At 42.3% G+C, this 22,832-nt stretch overlaps 1 protein-coding gene across 1 annotated transcript in view; it reads left to right on the forward strand.

Annotated features, from left to right (window-relative positions):
• Nucleotides 1-687: 687 nt before the first annotated feature.
• Nucleotides 688-22,832, forward strand: part of LOC124167131 (furin-like protease 1) — a 457,244-nt gene continuing 435,099 nt past the window's right edge. Inside the window, exon 1 of the mRNA XM_046544929.1 lies at nt 688-2,194. Coding sequence (XP_046400885.1) covers nt 1,967-2,194 — 228 coding nt within the window. The 5' untranslated portion in view covers nt 688-1,966. The remainder of the gene's footprint in view (nt 2,195-22,832) is intronic.

Below are 22,832 nucleotides of genomic sequence, written 5' to 3' on the forward strand. Positions count from 1 at the left end.
AATAAAAAAAATGTTACGCATAGTAACAAATTATACTTCCACATTCATGCAATGGCAAAACTGGCCAACTACTCATGAAGGCAATCTGCCGATAAAGCTAGAACACAAAAATATGCTATTAGAAATATAAAGAAAATTTAGAAAGAAGCATTTAAGGAATATATAAGTTAGTAGGCTACACTAAAAATCAACTAACCTATTAGTAAGTCCTGACGTTAACATGTCTATTAAACTAATGATAACGAAACGCCGATTGCCTGCATGTCAACCTATAAACCCGTTTCCGATATTAATTCGCGAATTGGATATTTTATTCTTCGAATCAATTCATTTAGATCCAATAACATAAGCTTGAACGACTTTTAGGACTTCGCATTCCCAAGGGTCTACTCTTCACGAAAGATAAAATTTCCCGCCTAATACTCCGGAAGCTCGCTCGTTTAGTTTGTATTTGTGCTACCTAGGTGGAGTTGCCTTCGCGTAGTACGAGTGCAACGTCACGCGGTCGCCAGTGGAAGCATGCGTGGAGGGGGAGGCTAAAACCAGCCCCCAAGAAGGAGGAGAGGGGGCTAAGGAATTGGGAGAGGGGTGGAAAGACAGCTTCCCTCCCCTCTCGGATGCAGGGTAGGGGTTGCTTGCGCTTGTAGGTGTCGGTTAGCGGTGAGGGAGGGGAAGTTGCTGGCCTTTCTTCCCTTCCGTCCGCCAGTCCGCGGACGGGATCTGCTCGGGGAGGACTGCGTACGCTTATGTTGGACACGGTCGCTAGAGTGCTTGCTTACACGGGTGCAAGCAACTCTTCTTCCCTCTTTACGTCGCGTTCCTCATTAATTTTTGTGTTCCCCGCTCAATGTGTGCTTCGGAATGCGTGAGTGAGTGGCCGTGTTCCGTGAAGCTACCAACCATCTCTTAACCTTGGTCCTTCTGCCCTCGGTTACGTGACTCGTCAGTGAGAGATCGGCCTTTCACTGCTCCCCCTTTGTGTGTCTGTGTGTGTGTATGACTCGTGAATCGCCCAAGTCACGTCTGCCGTCACGAGTGGTCGGTTGTAGAGAGAGGGAAGGGCCAGTGTTTACTGCTCCCCGTGTGCTGGAATGCGTGTGTGCGACTCGTCTAACTAAGTCACGTTTTCCGTCTGGAGGACGCCGAGCGGGGACATTGAGGGAGTCGTAAGAGGCTTGGAATACCGAAGAATACCCGTGTTGTTTACTGCTGCCGCGTGTGATTCTTGAATCGCACGTCTGCCGTCCCGAGGCATCGGATCGCATCCGCCTCGTCCCATTCACGTCCGTGACTGTCTTCTTCCCCGAGAACCCACAGCGTCCGTCCTGCGTGCATCAGACCATCCCAGCCTGCCAGACCAAACGGGGGAATGTGTTCCGGGGAGCTGTAATCTGCGGCGGTCGTCAGTTGACTCTGCTGCCCAGGGAAACTAAATACTACGACCACCCTTACTACTATTACTACGCTGCCTGCCTACGCTACAAATTCTTACGCACGGATCACATGCAGGCCCAGCGACTCCTCAGTACGCCGACCCAGGCGGACAAGGGCGTATGAGCCGACGAAGGATAATAATATTAGGCAATACATGTATTGATTTCATTTTCACTCCTATCACCGAGGTATTGGTGAATTGGCGTTGAAGAATGTTAGCTACCTGAGTCCATTTAAGTTATCCCTTGTGACTGAGAGGAAAAGAATGAGCTTGTCTCGCTGATTTGAGCCAAGCTCTCGTGAAAATCTCTGTTCTATTTAATCTTGTTTACTAATTAATTTCTCATGTACATAAAGTGTGTGTATCTAGAGTTTTAGCCCTGCGTGTTGTGTTGATATTCGCGGCCTATTGCCTTTTCGGCGTTTTTAAAGGAGTCTTGATGACTTTTCCTGAAGAAGCCGTCGGCAGAGTGTTTTTAAAAATATTTTTGGTGTAACTTCGCGTGTGCGTCCTCTTCTGTGATTCCCCACCATGGCGTTGAGGATTACGTGGTCTCCCCCTCGGGATAGTCTGGTGCTGCGACCCACCTACTCTTGTCTGCTCATGCTGTTGGTGGCATGCGGGTCATCGTCGTCGACAGAAGACGTTTCGGACATTTCGGCGCCCGTCTACTCGAGGCAGTGGGCCGTCCATGTGGAGGGCGGCCCGGAAGTCGCGGACACAATCGCCGCCAAGCACGGATTCATCAATCTCGGAAAGGTGAGTGCTGTTCTGCAGCTATCGCTTCCGTTACTCCACCGCTATTCCCACCCCATTCAATGAAACCGCTCCGCCTCGATAGGCTTATGGCGGGGGGTGTTGGGGCGACCAGCCGTGAGCCCCTGAAAGGGTACCGCACCAGTTGCCTTGCGGGGGACCGGGATAGGGCCTTTGGCTGTCGGTGTCAATACGTAGACAACAAAGCCATGCAGGTTTCTCAATTCGCTGGGGAGTTTACCGATGTTACTGGTCCGCTATGTGCAGGAAGGCAGAGGTCATGGAAATGGAAAGTTTTTATGGAAATGAATGGAAAGCGATTATAGCATATTGGTAGGTATTATTTTTCGCAGCTATCGGATCTGTCTGTATTACTGTTCCAATATGTCATCCTCTGTGTGACCTAGACAACAGTTTTTGATTGCTCATATCTGAAAAGGAGTTCATGTCACTCAAGAGCCTTCGAAAGAATAAGTGGTTGTAAACTCTTCAGGGCTAAGTTACAGCATACGCCCGATGCAGGTTGATTAAAACAGTAAGGCTATCGTGGAAAGGAGACAGTACTTAACGATGTCTTAGTGTACTTCATTAATTTATTCCCATACCACCGAACACCGTCTTCGAACTTTTACTTCGGGGTTTCAACAGTTATTCATGCACGAAGAACCACGCCATGGATAAGGGCCACCTACCCAGGCGGGACTTGAACCCACGACCCCTTAATTGGCAAGCGAAAACTTATCCCCTCCGCCACCGAGGCCGGCAGCTATTTGTAAATTGTTGTTCTACGATATCTCTCCCGAAAAAGTATACTTCATTCTTATGGTAATGTTAACTTGTCTGTAGTTTCGTCGCCTTACACGGAGGTAAGAGTGGTATGTGTGCGCTAGGAGTGTTTGAATTTTAGCCTAAATTTCATATTTTCCCTTTATTGTATGCTCATTCAAAAACGATTTTTCATGCCTATTTCCAATCGTTAATTTTTCTCTCTAGTGTTTTTGTTTCTTTCTGACCCAGAATACAGAGATGGTAACCGATGTTCCTCCGTGCCATACTGATGGATGGACGTACTTCAATTCTGGAAGCAAAGATGGTTGAATTCATCTACAGCTGCATAATACCTTGGGAGACACCCCTAGGGTACAGGTGGTGATCAATCACCCGTGCGCAAGAGGATTCCCAAATGCACACCACACGGCCATAAAAACGCATACTAGCAAATTATTCTTCCACATTCATGGGAAGGCAATCTTCCTATGAAGCTAGAGCATGCAAAACATGCTGTTAGAACAACGTTTTACACGGTTGCGAATACTTTACACACGGGCGTTTCGTAATTTCACTCTTGTGATATTAGGGGTAGGGCCTATTTATGTTCAGTCATCTAGACAATCGCGTTTTATTTCGTTTGAATTATTTGTTGCTTCGCTCGTATTAGACTACCCCCTCCCCTCTAGGAGATCCCTCATTTAAATGGTGGGTTTCACTGCCAATGGATAATGATTACTGTAGATAAGCCAGTGAAAGCAGAAACTACCCCTATGTCAATCCGTGTACGTATGCTGATGCACTTAGAAATAAATTACTCATATACTTTACGTAGCTGTATTATCCGACACTCTAGGCTAAGGTAGGAACTCAGATTATATATACTGCGATATCCATTAAGTATGTATCATCATACGCTTTTAGCGCTTCCGCACGTTGCCCCACTGTGCGCATGGCGGTGCCCATTGAAGATTCCCCACCCTTTCCAAATGCAAGCTGAAGCAATGGATGTAGTCTCCTCCAGTTGGTGACTACGTTCAATCTGTTTTGTATTGTTCGTTGGTATCAGGTGTGCCCGACGCAAGCTACACGCAAACCGGAGGACCCGTCTTATATTTTTACAAGCATTCTTAATTATTAATTAATTCATACTAGTAATAGTATGATATGGGGAAAGAACTTGGTAAGCCAGCTTTTATTTCCCCAACGACACAGCAGGGTGCGAGGATATAGGCCATCACCGATGATCATTTACATTCTCTATTGAAAAAGCGCAATAAACATGCACAATGCAGTTAAGTTATAGCTCCAATATAGTTTTAGCCCAGAGCCTCTCATGATGCCATTGGTGTTTCAACTTGGGAGCCAAATGTTATGCGATTAGTTTATGAAAAAGACAACATCGCGTCAATAAAGTGGTAACCTGTTAACAATAACAATGTTCTTAGGGGTCTATTTTTTCCTTTTCTAACAACTCATGTCAACATAAATATATCAAATACGTATTTGTGTTCCCAATTTTCGTGTTTCGGCCCGCGAGAATTTCTGCCCGTGAAGTGCAGACAGCGCGGAATTTGTTCACGATTCGTACTCTCAGTGTGTCCTCGTGCTCTTGCAATCGCGCGAGTTTTTGTGGAGCAGTGCATCAAGGGACTTTCAAATCAGTCCGTCTAGTTTTCTATTGTTCACCTAAGCCTATTTCGTGTTGACTTGAATATTTGCGCTTGTGACACTTCAGGACGTAGAGGTTACAATCACTGCTGATGCAACATTTCTGTTTGTTTCGGCAACTTTTCATTTTTAATTGGATTCCAATGTTGTCATAATTCTGCAATATCCCATCCCCATAACTATACTGTGTGCTTTCAAGATCCTAGCTGATATTGGCCCCGGGAGTGATTGATACGAAAGCTTACTCGTACGTTTACACATACTGCAAAAGTTACGCACGTGTCTGAAGTATCGTAACTCGGCCACCAAAATTTCGCGCCTTAATACTGCTGATAACACTTAGTGGCAACTATCATCATGTATATGCCATGCTTCGGGCGTGAACTTGAACCTCCGTTTTCGGCTATTTGTGTACCAATTTATTGACCCATTTATTTAATTTAACTTTTGCCACCTTTTAGCGACCTTAATGCCTATCCCAATCCTCCTGCATACAGAATATTCTCTGCAAGTGCAAATTTCAATTAATGATATTTTCTCAGTAATTTACAGCGCTGATTCCTATGAACAGGTTGTAGTAAGACCAGTTAATTTTGGTTTGTGAGTGTCAAAGTCCTATTGTCGACGCAATGTTGACTAGTAAGGAAACGTAAATAGGCGCATTGTATTATAGGTAAGTATATGAATAGCTCAGATTAAATTCTGTCTTCTTCTTGGCTGTAGGATATTGTACGATTCCCTCCTCACCAAGATGGTAGCTTACGTGGATTCATGCGGATTTTTTAAATTCAAAGATAGTGGGCAAACTGCTCTTATTTTTCGAGCTTTCCTACCGAGCCCCCACCGCACTACAACCTCGCAGAAAATATAAGCATGAGAGCACTCGTGGCGGCTGTATCACTCAAGCTGACATGAATATTTTTGACATCCTCAACTTCATTTTTAGTCTGGGAAATGGAGAGGGTGAGTAATTAAAATGATTTTGTGTAGCCTTTTATAAATCCAGGTACCTCTCCTGAGTTGAGTTAAGAAGAACTGAAAATTTCAATCGAGGTGAAAAAAAATGTCGAGCTATATGATCGTTTTTATCGATCGGAGCTTTTCGCCGCCTTTGATAAATAGACGTAAGGGTTCAAGCAGCGTGATGCTCTTGTATTTTATGCCCGACTTCTCGTGACCCACTACTGGTCACTTATTCCTGCGAAATGATAATACTTGGAGTTGTTGGCATATATTCATTTCAAATGGGATGAGTTGGGACTGGAATGGTAGAATGTCACGGATGACTGAGTTCTATGTGACAGTGGCGTAACTATGGAGGGAGATGAGGGTTATAGATCACCCCTCCCCCTAGAGTCATAAAAATATTCGTATTGCAGCAATCCTAATTGTTTGAAATGCAGTATTATTTTTTCATTTTAGTTGGCCTCTTTAATTAATTCAAATTAGTAGTTTACTTGCATAATTGACGAATTCTCACTGGATTATACGATTTCATGTGTGGAGTGTGCTGTTCAATCCGATCCATGCTCCCTCCATAAAGACACCTCCTTGTTACGACACTGCGTTGTGAAATTAGATAGTATACTTTCCGGGTGTACTAGGTGCTAGGATTCCTCTCGGGGTCTGCACCGGCTCTAGTTTTCCATGGCCCAGGTATACCCTTTTTTTTGAGTTTACCAGGCACCTGTCCTCCAGGAAAGGGCATATGAGGCGACCAGAAACCTCAGTTGGACTCCCTGATGACGATACGCAAGTCGTGCATCGAAACGTCCCCCATGGAAATTTAGACCCCTTGTCGGACCCGAGAAGAATTCCTGGGGTTTCACGTGTAGGTTATCTTTAATCCGATGTCTCTTTTTACATTCTGTCTGATTTTATTGCTTGCAATGGCTTCACGGATGAGTGAGGGTTTGTTTCGTTCTCACCCCAGCATTATCAGGATCATCATAGTTAACATAGTTCGCAATTTAATCGGTCCATTTTCTATAGAAGAGGGGGTAAGTGGAAGGATGGAGGTTGGGTGTCGGATAGTTGAAATGTCTCTTTTTACATTCTGTCTGATTTTATTGCTTGCAATGGCTTCACGGATGAGTGAGGGTTTGTTTCGTTCTCACCCCAGCAATATCAGGATCATCATAGTTAACATAGTACGCAATTTAATCGGTCCATTTTCTATAGAAGAGGGGGTAAGTGGAAGGATGGAGGTTGGGTCTCGGATAGTTGAAATGTTGAGGGTTGTGGGAGAAATGGTCGTCTTTTAGGATTTTTGTCGGGGAGGCAGGGGGTACCACTTGCGTCTTGCTTCGCAGGAATCGGCGTGTGGAAATTTATTGATTTTTTGGAAGTGTCCTGCTATTTCTAATTTAATCAAGTATCTCGATGAACGGAATATTCATTACGTTCGCCATATTGTCCGTAGTTAATGCACTTTAGATGTGGGCGTGGATCGTTTTAGATTTTTCAGTGACTGTGCATCTCGAAAAGACTCTACTGTTAACTTTACAGAAGTTTTCCCCGTAGCTTTCGCTCGTTTGTCCAATAGGGTAGTTTCCTTCATCAAAGAAAACGATAGGCATAATATACAAATTATTTGGTTTTAGAAATCCAAGTTTAGACGGATGTTAATGGTCAATTTCAACCTCGTTTGAAAAAGGCCAGATCGGCGGCCATGCGTTGCCACTCCACGTGACGGCACAGGCATCTAGATGCTATACGTGTAGTCAGGAGTTTTACATCGTCTGAGATTACCAATGTATGCATGAGGCACAGAGCACAGGGAAAAATCTCTTAATACTCACCTATTAAAATTGCCGATGGTCGGAAAGTTTCCTTCATTTGATAGGGAATTAATAATTAATCCTTATTCAAGCCAAGCGCTATCTGCTAGCAGAGTACTCTGCTACCTGCTAGCAGCCTGCATTGTAGCTGCGCTCATAGCCTCGCACCAAGGTGGCCTCACACAGCTGCAGGCCGGAACCAGAATGACGACTTAGGAGCTTTTCCCAGCATTCGTACGTAGCCGTTGCGTTTTCGCGCGCTTGAAAATTTTCACTTTTCATTTAAGCGCGAAAAATAGATATCGACATTCAAAAATCTAAAAGCGTGAAATACGTGTTCAAGGAGTAACAATCTTTCGATTTAGGCAATAATGAAGAAATGGGAAACCACCCTTTTCTCCTCACGATTTCAATACCGATATTGAATTAAATTAAAATCGGAATTCGTCTATCCGGCGCCAAAAGGAATTATGCCGTGAACTAAATAAAATACAAAGGAAAGCTACACCACTCGTCAAATAATCTGCAACTGAACAGTGCGTTACGCGACTTTTACACAAATTAGTTCGGAAGCCGCTAGAGACACTACAGCTACCTGCTAGGCATAGAATGATTGAGCAATTAAGAGTATACGAGTGGTTTGGAAGCCAAGGGGTACAAGTAATTTTTTTCTCAAGAGTTAGGTAAAGCTAATTATTAGAAGAAATACAAAAAAACCTGGTTGCCAAGGAAACGAGTAAGTCTCTCTTCTGTGGGGACATCGAGTGGAAAATCAAATGCACTACAAAGTATCTAATTGATCTCGTTTGCTATGTATACCTGATTTCTGTAAAGAATGGAGAAATCACTTGTACCCCATGGATTCCATCCCACTCATATATCATACAAAGCGACACGGAGAACGTCATCTTATACCCTCAAAATATTTCTGGGTCGGACAGAAACGATAAATTAAGGATATTTTGCGGAAGGAAGAGGTATAGGAATTCGTTTTTTTTTCGGAACAATAAAGGACTTCATTAAATGCTAGGTTACCTCGTTGAGCCCTCTCTTTTTCTTTTTTTCAATGGCTTATGTCATAACATCCCCACCACTCGCCTATTGAGGCAGCTTGCGGGGTAGTATAGTATGTAAATGTCTATCGTGGGATTACTAAAAGCACCGTAACCGAACAACGTATACCCCTTCACTTGGAATTGAGTGCATATTTAGCCAACACCTGCTCTGTGTCCTTTGCTGACAATGAGTATCTGAGGGAGAGGTAATGACGGCCTTCGTTGCTTGGCAGACACGGACACCCCTCCACCACCCCCATGCGGATCGTATGGGAAAGAATGTCGTTGAAGGACGTGACCCGTGTTGCTGCTCAACCACACCCCCTTTCTCATAGTGGATCTTTTGCTCAATAGTATTCAATAGTCGAGTTTGCATATATTTTTGGGGCTAAAAGTCGTGGCATATGCTTAACAAGGACTTGGCCTTGGGGAATGATGGATCATATTGAGTGGCACTCCACACCGGATAATTACACACCAGATTTTGCTAATCACCGTGTTTATTTTTAGATAATTATAGCTGCATATGATATCAGTTGCGGTATAAGTATTAAGTTTTTCACTTAAACGAAGGCGAACTATTATGATAGATGGGTGAGACGAGGTTTCTGGAGGTTTTTTTTAATAAAAAAGCATCCCTAGTTTCGTTACTAACAGTTGCCCGTGCTTGCGCATCAACTTGCTGTGGCGGGGCCAAAAAATCCGCAAAAACTCCCGGCCCGAAGGGGAGTGGGGGGTCTGATCATCTAGATACTTATTTTTCTGTGTTTTTCGTCAGTAAATACAATTGTGTAACCTCATGCGTAGCGATATAAGAAGACGAGATTAAACTAGACAACATTTTCTGTGATGATGATTTTAAAAATCCCTTCAGTATGAGTTGTATTATAAGAATTTCAGAGTAGGTATAATTGGCAATTTTCGAATAATAATATTTATAAGGTGTTAAATCTAAGTTAAATTTACATAAATCTAGCAAAAAAAAGTGTGTTATTTATTGAAATGCAGCATCTGCCGTTAGTGAGTTCTCGTCACGAATTTAGCCCGTTCGATTCCAGGAGGAGACGATCGATATGCGTAATTTCCCAAAAAATAAATTTGCGGCTGCTTGTGATGCTGGCAATGATGATTTTTCCCCTGTTCGGCAATTTTCTAAGTTAATTCTTCTTCTTTCTCTTATCCCCTTTTGCGTCGGGGTCCACCAGCCACTTTCTAAACTCCCTCCTATTCTGAGCGAGCCGCTTCACATCATTCATACTCAGCCCCCGCCGGGCTGCCAGCCTCTCCTCATAACCTTCCTTCCCACTCCAGCCTTGGCCGTCCTTTTCCTCGCCTTCCCTCCGGTCTTGCTTCCATCACCTCTCTTGCTGGAATTGGGCTCTGATGGTTGTATTTCGCACTCGATCTCTCCTAGTGCGTCCTGCTGCACGTCTGAGGTATCGCATCTCGCAGCTTTGGAATCTACTCCTGTGTTTATCTAGTAGGGTAAGGGTCTCCGTTCCATACATCACTACTGGCTGGAAAATAGTTTTGTACACCCTCATCTTTGCCTTCTCCGATATTTCTCACTTGCCTACAATTGATCTGCTTCGCTGGACCATTAAATCAGTCAAGAACAGAATCAGAGAGAGTCTTCGAGCCATCAGGGGAAAGATGGATGAAGACGAAGCGCGATGAATAGAGGAAGAACGATCGATATTTTTTATGTTTTCTCTAATTGCGCTAATTTGTATTTGTCCATCGATTTTTACATTCACGATGACTCGCAAACTTGAAAAGATAGACTTGATTTTTATCATTATGAGTCAACAATCCGTTAAGATTGTTCAGTAAGATTGGTTTGCCGCAGCTGTCCATTCCGCCCTCTTATCAGCACACCTTTTCACGTTAGCGTATTTTTTACATTCTTAATAGCCTCTCTTCAATACCTCATACCGGGCCTTCCCTTACCTTTCTTCCCCACCACTTGGTCTTCAGCGATTCTCTTCATCAGGCCATAATGGCATCATTTGCCATACACTTGTTCTATGTCTCTCTCTCTTGGCCTTACTTAGCCTTTACTCTTGTCCGCTGTTCCTTCGGTGATTGTCTTCGTCAGGCTATCACGTCCCATATTGTGACCGATTAAGTTGTCCCGTCGTCTAGGGTTTTTAGAAGGCTTCTCTTTTCCTCCCGCTAACATGCTTAAGTTCTTTAAAGGTGAACGGGTGGAATGGAGGAATCTAATGGGGAAGGGACGATTGAATATGTTCAGTGAGAGAGCACGGGTTTCATATCGGACGACTTATCGGGTCAATGTCACAATGGAAGCAGAGACCTCTTCTGTTTGATAGTGTATGGATGGCTCGCAGGAATCTGCATGGTTCTGTTATCACTGGAGATACGTCCCTACGGTGGAATGCCTTGGAAAAGCTATCGATGATTATCGATATTGGTTTCGATAAACTGGTTTGGGAGATGTCATCGAGTGATAGCTTGGGCTTCGTGGAAATTAGCCACTCTGTTGGTAATACGTTATATTGGGTGGTATTTTAATCGTCGTTAAAAAGCTATCGATGATTATCGATATCGGTTTCGATGAACTGGTTTGGGAGATGTCATCGAATGATTGCTTGGGCTTCGTGAAAATTAGCCACTCTGTAGGTAATTCGTTATATCGGTTGGTATTCTAATCGTTTGCGGACGCCCTGCGCCACGGATCCAAGGGGGACTATGAGGTGACGATGTGTAGTATGAATGGTTCCAGTGTGATTATTTCACTCGTTCACGCTTTGGGTATTTCCCTCATATATTCCCCCTCATACTAATAGTATAAGCTCATCAGGGTAAGGACGTGTTAAACACGCTCGACCGATCGTATTTTGTCTTTTTCACGGCGCACATTGTTTCAATATTCATAAAATCCGAAGAGCCAAGCGTGATGGAGTGAAATATATGTCGAAATAAATATGTACTCGCAATTTTCCACGATTAAAAAATTTATCACGGCCTATTTACTTATTTTTTCCAACTTCTCCGAAAACAGCACATATAGGCCTTTACAACGGAGAAATTAACAAAGCACGACACAAACATCCATGCCCTGGATAGAGACCACCTACCCAGGCGGGATTCGAACCCGTGACTTACGGTTTGGCAGGCGAGGACTTTACCCCACCGCCTCCGAGGCCTAGGTTATTGCATCATCTTAAATTAAAATATTACTTCATCATCTTATGGAGTAACGTTGAAAGTTTGGACGTAATAAATTATATAATCGTGGGAAATTGCAAGTATTTATTTCAATATGTTTCAATCACTCATTGACACAGCTTCGAAGTTTGGTGCAGTATGGTGAGGTTGAAGCTCACATTGAACTAGGCCAAAGAGGGTGAGGTTTACATATAAAGGACCTAACCCAGGATATCCTATAATCTAATCATAATCGGGGAAGTTGGAAAAAATAAGTAAATAGGCCGTAATAAATTTTATAATCGTGGAAAATTGCGATTATCCTATTGGCGGCCTCTACTTTTCTATTCACAAGATTGTTTTGTACGTCTTCGCAAATATTATTCATCCACGCTTCTCTAGCCTTCCTCGCTTGACGGCATATTTCGTTCCATATTATCTTGTATGAATTCTGCCCATCCTCTCTTTTCGAAGCGTAGTGTTTTCTTCGGTCAAAGGTGATAGTATGTTGAGGAAATTATTATAAGGATTTTTGATTCGGGGTGTCCGAAGGGTTGTCTGGGCTGTTGAACTCCGAACCCCTCGCGAAGGATAGTTTGTATGTTGGAAAAGAAGCATGCTGGTGATGGATCACCCTCTGCCAAACACTCTAGAGGTGACTCGCAGGGTCTTATGTAGATGTAAACAGCCAAGAGCCCTATCCATTAGGCAACCTCGCTTCCCTATTTATTTTTTATACTGAAAATATCACTAAGAAATTTTCGGCGTGTAGATAGTTAACCCTCGTAAGCACTTTCATATCTCAAATAAAAAGTTTAAACTCATGGAACATACCTAGGTAGTATTTCATGTTTAAGATGAAGGTGAATGAAAGTTGGTTAGGCTCTACTCTTTAGCCAACCATGTACTGGTAAGTTTCAAGATGGTGGCGTCGGTATTATTAAAAGAGTAAATCACGATGAGTGGGGTGTATATCAGCGGCGTAAGGATAGGTATATCAGCGGCGGACCGCCTTTTGCAAAGGGTAGTGCGAGTAGCGTATGTCGGCGCCGCCCTCCCACGCCTCGCACCCCTATCGATATATACACGCCTCCACCCTCCCTGTGACCCACTTTTCACCACTTTGCACAACCTACTTCTGGCGGGGAATCCCTCCTCCCACCGCAAATGGACCCTCTCGATTCTCTCCCGGAATGTTCGATCATTCCCGTTCGATATATCTCGCACCTCCCCTGCTCTCATCATCCTGCGATGGTGAGACGCCAAAGGATTACCTAGTTAGCTGATCCCGAAACGAGAACGTTATTTAGATCGACGTCCTGATATTTTAATTTCTCTTATGAATTATAGACTTACGTTAGAAATAAATAATTCAGGCAATAGTGTCGAAAAGTATGTGAATACTCTGTTGTTCTTAGGCTTAAGATATCGCCAATAAAGCGCTTATATGTAATTAAGTTTTGTTTTTAGGTATGTCAGAAGTGACAATATGCCTAGTGCATTTGATAAATGTAAATATAATTTAAGGAGCTAGACAAATGTAATTAGCTACCAAAATTAACATTGTATAAATGTTCCTTTCTGCACATGGGGTCAAAAGTGTTGTCAGTATTGCCGTCTGATATTATAAAGTTAATAATTAAAAAAATGATAATTGGTACCAAGGATGGACTTTTTTCCTCCATAAAGTGTTGAACATTTATTTTAAGAGCATACATTGGTTTTAATTTGCTGGTGGCCGTCAGGTCTTATAAACATGTTGCCACCTAAAGTCCACGTTTTTTTTGTTGTAGGTATTTGTAATAGTTATTTCTAGTAAATAAACTATTATTATTAATAACATTTTATTGAACCCTGGCAGCTCGAACCATCGGTTACTCCATAATTTTTAGGTTTATTCGGTCATGATTTAATAAGCTAGTAACCCTGAAATCATCAAGATTTTAAATCATTGATTGATCATTTTTTCGTTCAGCCACATGTCGCACTTTTCATACTAACCTCGCAACGAATTCCGTGATCAAAAAGTTATCTTTGTACATTATTCCTTCACTTGGACTTAAGTCTCCGTGAGGGTGTGTTGAACTCCTGGAATTTTTTATGAAAGTTTCAGAAAATATACCGCAGAAAGTCCAGATTATTGGTAAGCTTTGATTACTGTTATTTTTTGTGGAAATGAAACCTGATTCTGTAGTGATGCCATTTACGTACAGCTACAATCACATGCCATCCCGTTGGTCCCATCCAGGTGTGTGGCGGGGGCTGTTAGAATACCAGCTATTAAGCTGAAAAACGACGGGCGTCATTTAAAAAATATATATTTGCGTAGAAGTGCTATAGTTGTAGCCAGTTCTTTATTATGGCCATTGGTTGCCCGCGGAAAGCAGTATTTCTGAACATAACTTTTCCGGCAGAGACTATGAGGGTTCTAGGTGAACCCTTTAAGGGATACAACACACCGGGGCCGGGACCCAAGCCTGTGGATTATACGCCCGATCACCCGGGGAGGGGCTGGAGAGTTAGGAAAAAGGATAGAGGCGCCGCCGCGATAACTTTTCCGGCAGTGTATCTTAGGCCCCTTTCAGACGCGACGGCTTTTCGCCGGCCGCCGTCTACGGCACCGCGCCGTGAAATTCAGGCAGCTTTCAGACGAGACGACTTTCCGCCGGTCGCCGTTCACGGCGCGGCGCGCCGTTAAATACAGAGAACAGTACGGCAAGCAATCGGCACGGCCATCAGCGACATTTATTCAATAGTTCTTGAGTCGTTATCATGAATAGGAGCGAATTTTAAAATAATAATATAAATTATAATTTAAATGTTTATCTATACTGCTGATATAAATTTTATCTATGCTGCTTATATATCAAATTTAGTTTAGGGAACCTCGATACAAATATGAAATCTGTAACTAGCCAATGAGTAACTCATTTGATAGGTTATTATTATTTAATTTCTTTTTAAAATTATTTATTTAAGCATTATTTTTCATAAAATTGTTTTTAGACAAAGGAAACATAAAATTTCATTACTAAAGAAAGATAATGTAATAGATCTTAACACTTTCATGTGAGCTGGGGAGTGCATCATAGTGATTTTTTCATTCAGTCCGATTTTAGAATTTTTTATTGCTTACTTCTCAAAAAATTATCTATCAGAAATTCTTCCCAGTACTTTCAAATAATTAAAAAAATCAAACAGGAAGAAAAAAAATACAAAGAATTTTTACAAAATACATAAAATATTGATAAAGTTGAAACCTTTCGCTGCATCCCAAAATCCCAAAACACTATACCACTTCTCTCACAGAATAAGTTGATTGGTTTGACGGCGTAGAATTAAGTGATGTCGGCGAATGAATTGATCCTGCTAAAGGAGAAGAAACTGCTCGCAACTGCTGTATCCTCTCCAGAATGTTCAATACCTCGATTTGGTAGTTAACTGTTTCCGCATCCTTGAGGTTATGCATGCTTGGTAGAGTTCCTTTAAAAAAGTTTAAATTACTTTATAATTCAGACTCCTCTTTTCCTCAGGCTCCACTTTTATGTCCATGTAGGATTATAAAAAAAGGATCACCGAGTTACCTCGAGATATTTACACCACATACGCAACAAAACCTATAGAGAGTGATACCAAAAGGAGAAAGCCACCACCCGCGACGCCGAAATTAAGATCGATTTTTCGAACGTGCGGCACAGTTCGGAGCTTTCAGCTGTCCACGGGGAATACCGTGCTCGACGGACGTTGGAAAGTGAATTTTTTAGCAAGTTAATTACGTATAAGATATAATTTATTTAGTGCCACCTTCAATTTACATTTCATATAACCTAATTTCTTCGTTATAATTACCGATATTTATCGTCGATAGGATACAAATCGTAGGACTGTTTTTCGTCGAAATTTTGTGTTTATTTGGGATTATAAGAAAAGGATCACCGTGCTATCTCAAGATATTTACATTAAATTACATCAAACGTTTTAGAGTGTCCATCAAAAGAAATCAAATACTTAAATAATTAGAATCAACTAAAAATAAAAATCAATGTTTTTGCCGCGCGCGCAGTCCGCGGCAGCTCCCCGATCGTATGGAATGTCTAGAATCGGTGTAATTTACAATTGATATGTACATAAAGTCATATAGACTATTTTTGCGTACATCGTTAGTCTCATTATTAACTTAATAGAATACACATATTTTAGCCTTTTTTCTCTATTTCTCCATTTAAATAAATGATTAGCTCAAGATAGGTTGATAGTTGTTGGACATATCGCACACGTAATTGCATGACTTGGATTTGGTAGAAAAGCGTCAACGTCCACTATAAAATCTCCCATATCGCTCAAAAACACAATTTAAAATATGGGAACGATGAAATATTATTCATGTCCGCATTTCTTCGCCGATCACGCTACTCTGAATTCTATAGAACTACGCGGCGGACGGCATAAGTCGACGCGTCTGAACAGTCCAATACACCACATTGTTTATTTCACGCCGTGGACGGCGTACGCCGCGCCGGATTGAAATGGGAGCCGTGAATACCACGGCGGCCGTCCACGGCGTCGTGTCGTCCACGGCGTGAATCGACTCGTCTGAAGACACCCATTGCTAACTATGGTTATTTAAAGGCATTGTGCCGTGCCGTGGACGGCGGCCGGCGAAAATCCGTCACGTCTGAAAGGGGCCTTATGTTTTCCTTCCTGTCGGACCCGGGAATAATATGTATACGGTTCCAACGTGAGGTCCACGATGTCTCCCTGATTGCCGTTTGTTTTCATTTCCTCACGGTCTCTGTTCGCTAGTAGCCGTGTTTATCGTATCGCGCTCATTTACGGTACGAATTTCATTTGTTTATTTAATCAATATGCCGTAGTTTCATATCCGAGATATGCTCTTTTATTGTCATTATAATTGCTATTATACAGTTATTCCTAGTCAGATCGATGTCTGATTTTTAGAAGTCCTATTTTTACGAGACTTGGTATGATTAACTTATTTAGCAGTGTATGCACGAATTTCAATTATCACGTTTCAACAATTCAAGTTTTCCCAGATATTCGCACAAGTATTCAATTCATCAAAAGAAAACGAAATGCATTGATTGCTATTCGTTACCCACCATTAGGGTTTTCATAATATACAAATTATTTGGTTTCAGAAATCCCAGTTTAAACGAATGGCAATGGTCAATTTTTTCCTCATTTGAAAAAGGCCAGATTGGCGCCCATGCGCTGCCACTCCACGTGACGTCACAGGGACCTAGTTTCTACACGAAAGGATAGGAGTTTTACATCGTCTGAGATTACCAATGCATGCATGAGTCACAGAGCTCAGGGAAACATTTCTTAATAATCACCTATTAAAATTGTCTAAGGTCGGAAAGTTTCCTTCGTTTGATAAGGTAGTAATAATCCATATTTAAGCCAAGCGCTACCTGCTAGCATCCTGCGTCGTATCAGCGCTCAAGCCTCGCCTCAAGGTCACCTCACAGGGCGGCAGCGGGAACCAGAAATACGTCACACGGACTTTTCCCATCATTCCTACTTAGCCGTGGCGTTTTGGCGCGCTTGAAAATGTTCACTTTTCGTTTAATCGCGAAAAATAGAAATCGTCATTCGAAAATCTAAGAGCGTGAAATGCGTACTCCAGGAGTAATAATCTTTCGATTTAGGCAATAAAAAAATAATAGGAAACCCCCCTATTATGGCGAATCGAAGGATTGAAAAAATAAAGTCCTTAGGGCTCGTATTATGAATGGACCGGAGCATACATCTTTGCCGTCATCACTTCCTGTGGCAGGATGTCGGTCGAGTGGTCGCGTTCCCTCGCAACCGGAACGCCGCGCCTCCTCAAAGCTATTGGGCCAGTGATACGATGCGTACACTGCCAAACAGGAATGAGAGAACACTCAAAGAGTATCTCCCCGGAAGTGCCACCCTTTGTCCCTCTCCAGCGCTGCTCTGTGGCCTATTGGCGAAGCAAAACCATCGGTGTCTAACAGATGTGGGGTCCTGGGGCTGGCTTAGCACCGTGCAGAGTTGTATTTGAACCAGGCGACGAGAGCCGATAGCAAAGGAGAAAGTAATTCTTTATAATGATCTCGTTACCCGAAGAAGCATCGGATCCTCGAGCCTGTATGCACGTGTTTTAAATCTTTAAGATCAATATTATCATTATGTTTTATATTTTGTATGATGTTAGGCACGATGTGGTGGAAGTTCGTAATATTATTAAAATGAGACATTGCAATATTTACACTTATAGCTATAAGTGGAAATATTGCAATGTCTCATTTTAATAATGTTATGTTTTATGGTGAAATGTTTACAGAAGACGTCATATTTATAAAGACGTATCGCACTATGGCATTTTGGAATATAAGCTCGAGATCTGGGACCGAGAGTCTTATAAATTCATAATACAAAGAATATAACGAGTTTCCGGGAGCATAAGTTCCGAGGACCGAGAGATTCAAATCTGCATTCTTCCTGAGAACGTGTAAGAAGGCCACTACAGAATTCATCGCGAACTGAAAAATGGTGTTAATCAACTGTTTGGTTACTGTGTTACTTTTATGACGAAAAATAACCGAATAACATGTCCAGTAGTACGATCAGGTCGACATGTTCGTAGTTTTTCATGTATGCCTTAAGTTTACAATGCGTGTCTATCTGGGCCACATTACCGTCTTAGGTCGCGGAATTAATGATTCATGATTGGTGTGAGTTAACCCTTGCCATGTAATAGCTCGTGTCATTGTGGCTGCAGCCCCATATACCCGAGTGCGTGTTGACGAGAATACTCAACCTATGTCACGCACTCTATCATTGCAAGATATCGTGAAGATGTAAGAAGATTTTAAGGAAAATGTTGCAGCAGGTACCAAAGCCATTCCTTCTGGAAAATAAATTTATTCATTAAAACCCTTTTTTAGTTCTTTCTTATCGAATTGTGTGATATCAGGACTGTCAGTTTTATATAAACGAGGGGAGTATTCAGCGGAAGGTGGTCTCACTAATATCAGCTATGAAGAAATATCTTGACATGATGGAAGAAAATCTAAGAGGATTGAAATCAGAATACCCTTTTAAATGTAGACAATTATTATAGTACTCTACCGGTTTAGGGTTGTCAGGGAGCATTGGCGCATTATTCAGGGCGTCTTCCCTCCCATTATAGACATCCCTCTTCAATTCACAAAATGCTTTTTCCTTAGGCGTTCTATCTGAAAATCATATTCTCTCCCTCCCCCGCTTACCAAATATTCTTTACTCTAATATGGTTTTTAATATCCCCTCCACGCTCAGTACTCGATCCACCCAAGCGTTATGTCTCCTCCGATAAATATCGTACTCAATGACTTTATTATTTGAAAATGGTTCCCGGTGCAATCCAAGGTCCAGCACACGGTTTATTTTGAGCGAGACAGCACGTTTGCTGTTGCTGTCGAATAATTCCCACCCCCACAATTTGAGGATCACCTTATCTGCGGAATGGCGTGTCCCATTTCATTGGAGCACGTCGCCATGTCACGTTCGTGCACTTGACGTAGTCGCGTGCTGCCTGTACCATATTTCCCCTCCCTCGAAAGAGCGGAGACGCATAGCGTGGTCTTGACGCAAGCCTGCCGTGGAGAAATAAATAATCGAAGTTTACGCTGTCGTATTTTGGTGATCTGTTCATCTGTTTCGCAACTTCAAACCGCTATCGAAAATATATCGAGTTGAGGCCTTCCTCACATCATAAACCATCGGAATCGCTGCTTCGAGGTCATTAACCCGGCGGAATATACGTTTAGCGGAATTTTATTTTCAGAGATAGTTGTATTCTCAATACGTCGAGTAAGTAATGAGGAAGTTCTAAGAAGAGAGGGTGAAAAGAGAGGTCATGTAAACACAAGGAGATAACGGGAAAAGTAAATTGGCCGCATCATGAGGCATTATGGCCTGATGAAAACAATCGTAGGACAAGTGGAAGGGAAGAAGAGCAAGGGAAGGCCCCGAATGAGTTATATAAGACAGGTTATAAAGGGTATAAAAGAGAAGAAATACATCATTACTTCAAACCAATCTTAGGATTAATAATATCCTTCATCTTCTCATGCTTGCTTATGCGTCTTCATACTTCTTTTACACAACTCCTCGGCATCGCAAAAAGGCGTAAATGAGAATGAATGTGTAAGCAGCCAAATATTCACGGGTAACCAACTCGCCAGCGTGAAATCAAAATTGATTCTGACCGATTTAAGTCCTGTAGCTCAAAAAAAATGAAATACGCTGATGCACCATGATATTTCTAGTTATTTTCACCATCTATTTCATTGCGCCTTAGCAACGTGCAATGATTGACGATCGTCGGGGCGTAGTGCAACTACCGCCTTAAATGGGTTACCTGACTCGCCAATTGCGTAAGATAGGAAGTGATCAGGCAAGGGTATACGGCCTTCGTCTATGTCGCCTTCGCCGCCCGGTCATAATAGCGAGGAGAATGAATGCCAGGAGACGCCATTGAGTGTCAATATGGCTCGGCATGGCTCGATCTTTTAATCCACAATGATCCTAGTTGTAAGTGCTAAAAATAAAAGATTTCAAGCAATACTCCTCCGTATTGGGTCTCTAAAGGTGTCGATCGTATTTTGGAAAATAATGAATTGGGAATGGTTCATTTTTGTGTTTTTTTTTACGATTGAAAGTGCTATGACCTAAAATGTATACTGAGAATTTCAATTTCTCGCTCGTCGAGAGCTCTTTACAATTTTAAGTTATTTTAGATTGTGATAGTTTGAAAAGTAAGCGGACCCGTATTTTTCCGATTTCCCGTCCGTCATCAATTTCTCGAGCTATTTTCCACGACAAACGATATCCTTAACCCTTTTGCAGACAAGTTGATGACGTTACGAGCTCAGGCCAAGAGGTTCACTACTTCTCCGCTACTCCCCGGCCTCGTGTATGGGCCTCGCTTGTTTCGCTTTTGTTTACTCTCCAATGAGCTATTCCTTCCTATAATTAAAAGTTTTTTTTATGAAGTAATAAATGAAGCAGAGGTCTTATAACGCCACCGACTCATAAGAAGAGAGGGTCAACTTTCAAGTTTTCTTATTTAAATATCACAAAAAGCTGGTTGAATGGGAGGATGTATTTTTCTTCGTGACGTATGTTTCCCCTCCATATTAAGAATCATTACAATGAATTTCGATGGTGCATTTGGGTTATCTGCCCCATCGGTTCCGGTCGTCTGGATTAGGGGGCTGGAATATGAAGTATCACTCGTTTCTCATTTGGTTAATCAAAGGGTTGAGGATCGGGTTGGTGTTGTAGTTAAGAGTACTGGCTTTCTAGCCTTAGGTCTAGTTGTTTCCAGGTTCAAATCCTGGTATTGGTGGAGATTTTTCGGAGACATATGTATTCCTGATTGAGTGCGTTTTGGTAGGCTTTCAAATACGGTACTTCATCCGCCGCACGGGACACTCTCCCTCTTCCTTCTCTACCTCTCCCTTGTGGCGCGAATGCACTGAGCTTTAGGTCGCTTCCTCAGATTGCCATTTCGGTAATCGAAGGGGCCAGCCACACCCCCCCGTATCTTCTAGTCCACCTGACAGAAACACGTGGAAATGCCGAAGCCGATTTCGGATGCTCTGGACGCAATCGTAAATAAACATTTTTAAACATTCTACTGGTAATGACGTTTCTCATTTTTCAAGTCTGGCAATGACTTTTTAAAATTGAAACTGCAAAATAAAATTATTATCCATTTTGAGAAATGTGCAGGGATGTCCGACTACTCGAAAATCCGAGTCGAGATGAGTAGTTACTCTACTCGAGTGCTTCGAGTTGCGTTACGAATGTCGGGTGAAGTAGTTTTGGTTACAGAGCTGTCGAGGCCAGTGATTTCCAAATTTTCCCGACAGGAAACGCCACTATGAAATTCAGGTAATGATATCGTTTTCAAAGTCTATACGTCGTTCTAATACCTTAGCCTCGAGATTTCAGCTTGCTGCACAATAGTCGTCGACGTGGGCTCCGATTACCTTTTCGTCAGGCGCGGTGGCACACCGTCTTCCTACCTCGCGGCGTATTCGGAGTAATCCGAGGACCGCTGCATCGCTATTACTTTCTTATACGATACTTTTGTACCCTTCCCCTTTTTCTTTATTCTTCCCCTTCCCCTTTTTCTTTACTCGAACGTTGAGAGAAAAAGTAGAAATTGTAAATATTTCTGAAAGAAAGAAAAATTTGTTACGTTGATAAGGTTGTCGCGGACAATGCCGGTTTTTCCCGATTTTGACACAATTACCATCAACTTTCCTTATTATCATTTCCTTAGTACGTAAGGGGAAGGATTCAAAGGAGAAATTTCACGAGAGGATTGGAAAAATGAGAATACGTTGGAGCATGAACTGTTGTATTGCCTGATCCAGAAATTACTATACTCAACTTGACTCGATACTCGCGATTAGTTTTCAGCTCGACTCGAGATCAAGAAGTGCTACTCGCACATCCCTAGAAATTCGGTATGTGTATGACAAAAACACTGTTTAACCTATGTTCGTACAAAAAAGGAAAGCGATAAATGTATAGTTAGGCTCTAAATGCGGAGTAAAAACTTCTGCCCAGTCCAGCTCTCCCTTAGGGAATATTCCGGGATCTTCGACGCGACAACGACAGCCAGAAATACCCTCCGTGGGCGTCGCGCCCTTCCTATCATTTCCCCATCCCACTCTCCACGGCGCCAAAACGTCACGCGTGCCTCGTGATTGACGTCGTCACTCACTCTCGATAAACATTTTTCGTTTTCGTGATGACTGTCTTGTCTTCAACTTGCGACATTTTCTGTGTTGATACGGTAGACCCCTTTCACTAGTACCTTACCTCAAATATGAAAAAATGGGTTTATTTTTCCTCATAGTTTAATTTTGACACTTCATCTACGAGTTATCGTGCAAGCCACCACTCGGGAGTGTGGCGCGGGTTTTCCTTTCCCGTATTAGGTCTACGGAGATGTTGGCAAATCTATGCTTCATATGCCCTAAAAAAATTGAAGTTATAATCAAGCGTATAGAAATATTTAGAGGACGCTTGTGTTCCGCTGGATCTTTTTTTTGTGACGAATTACTATTATTTTTTAAAATGATGATGCCATCGTGAAATGATCAGTGCACATTAATAAGACCGTTGTCAACAAATGCCTTAATCTCG

The sequence above is a fragment of the Ischnura elegans genome, chromosome 10, assembly GCF_921293095.1.
Source record: "Ischnura elegans chromosome 10, ioIscEleg1.1, whole genome shotgun sequence".
In the NCBI taxonomy this organism is placed as follows: Eukaryota; Metazoa; Arthropoda; class Insecta; order Odonata; family Coenagrionidae; genus Ischnura; species Ischnura elegans.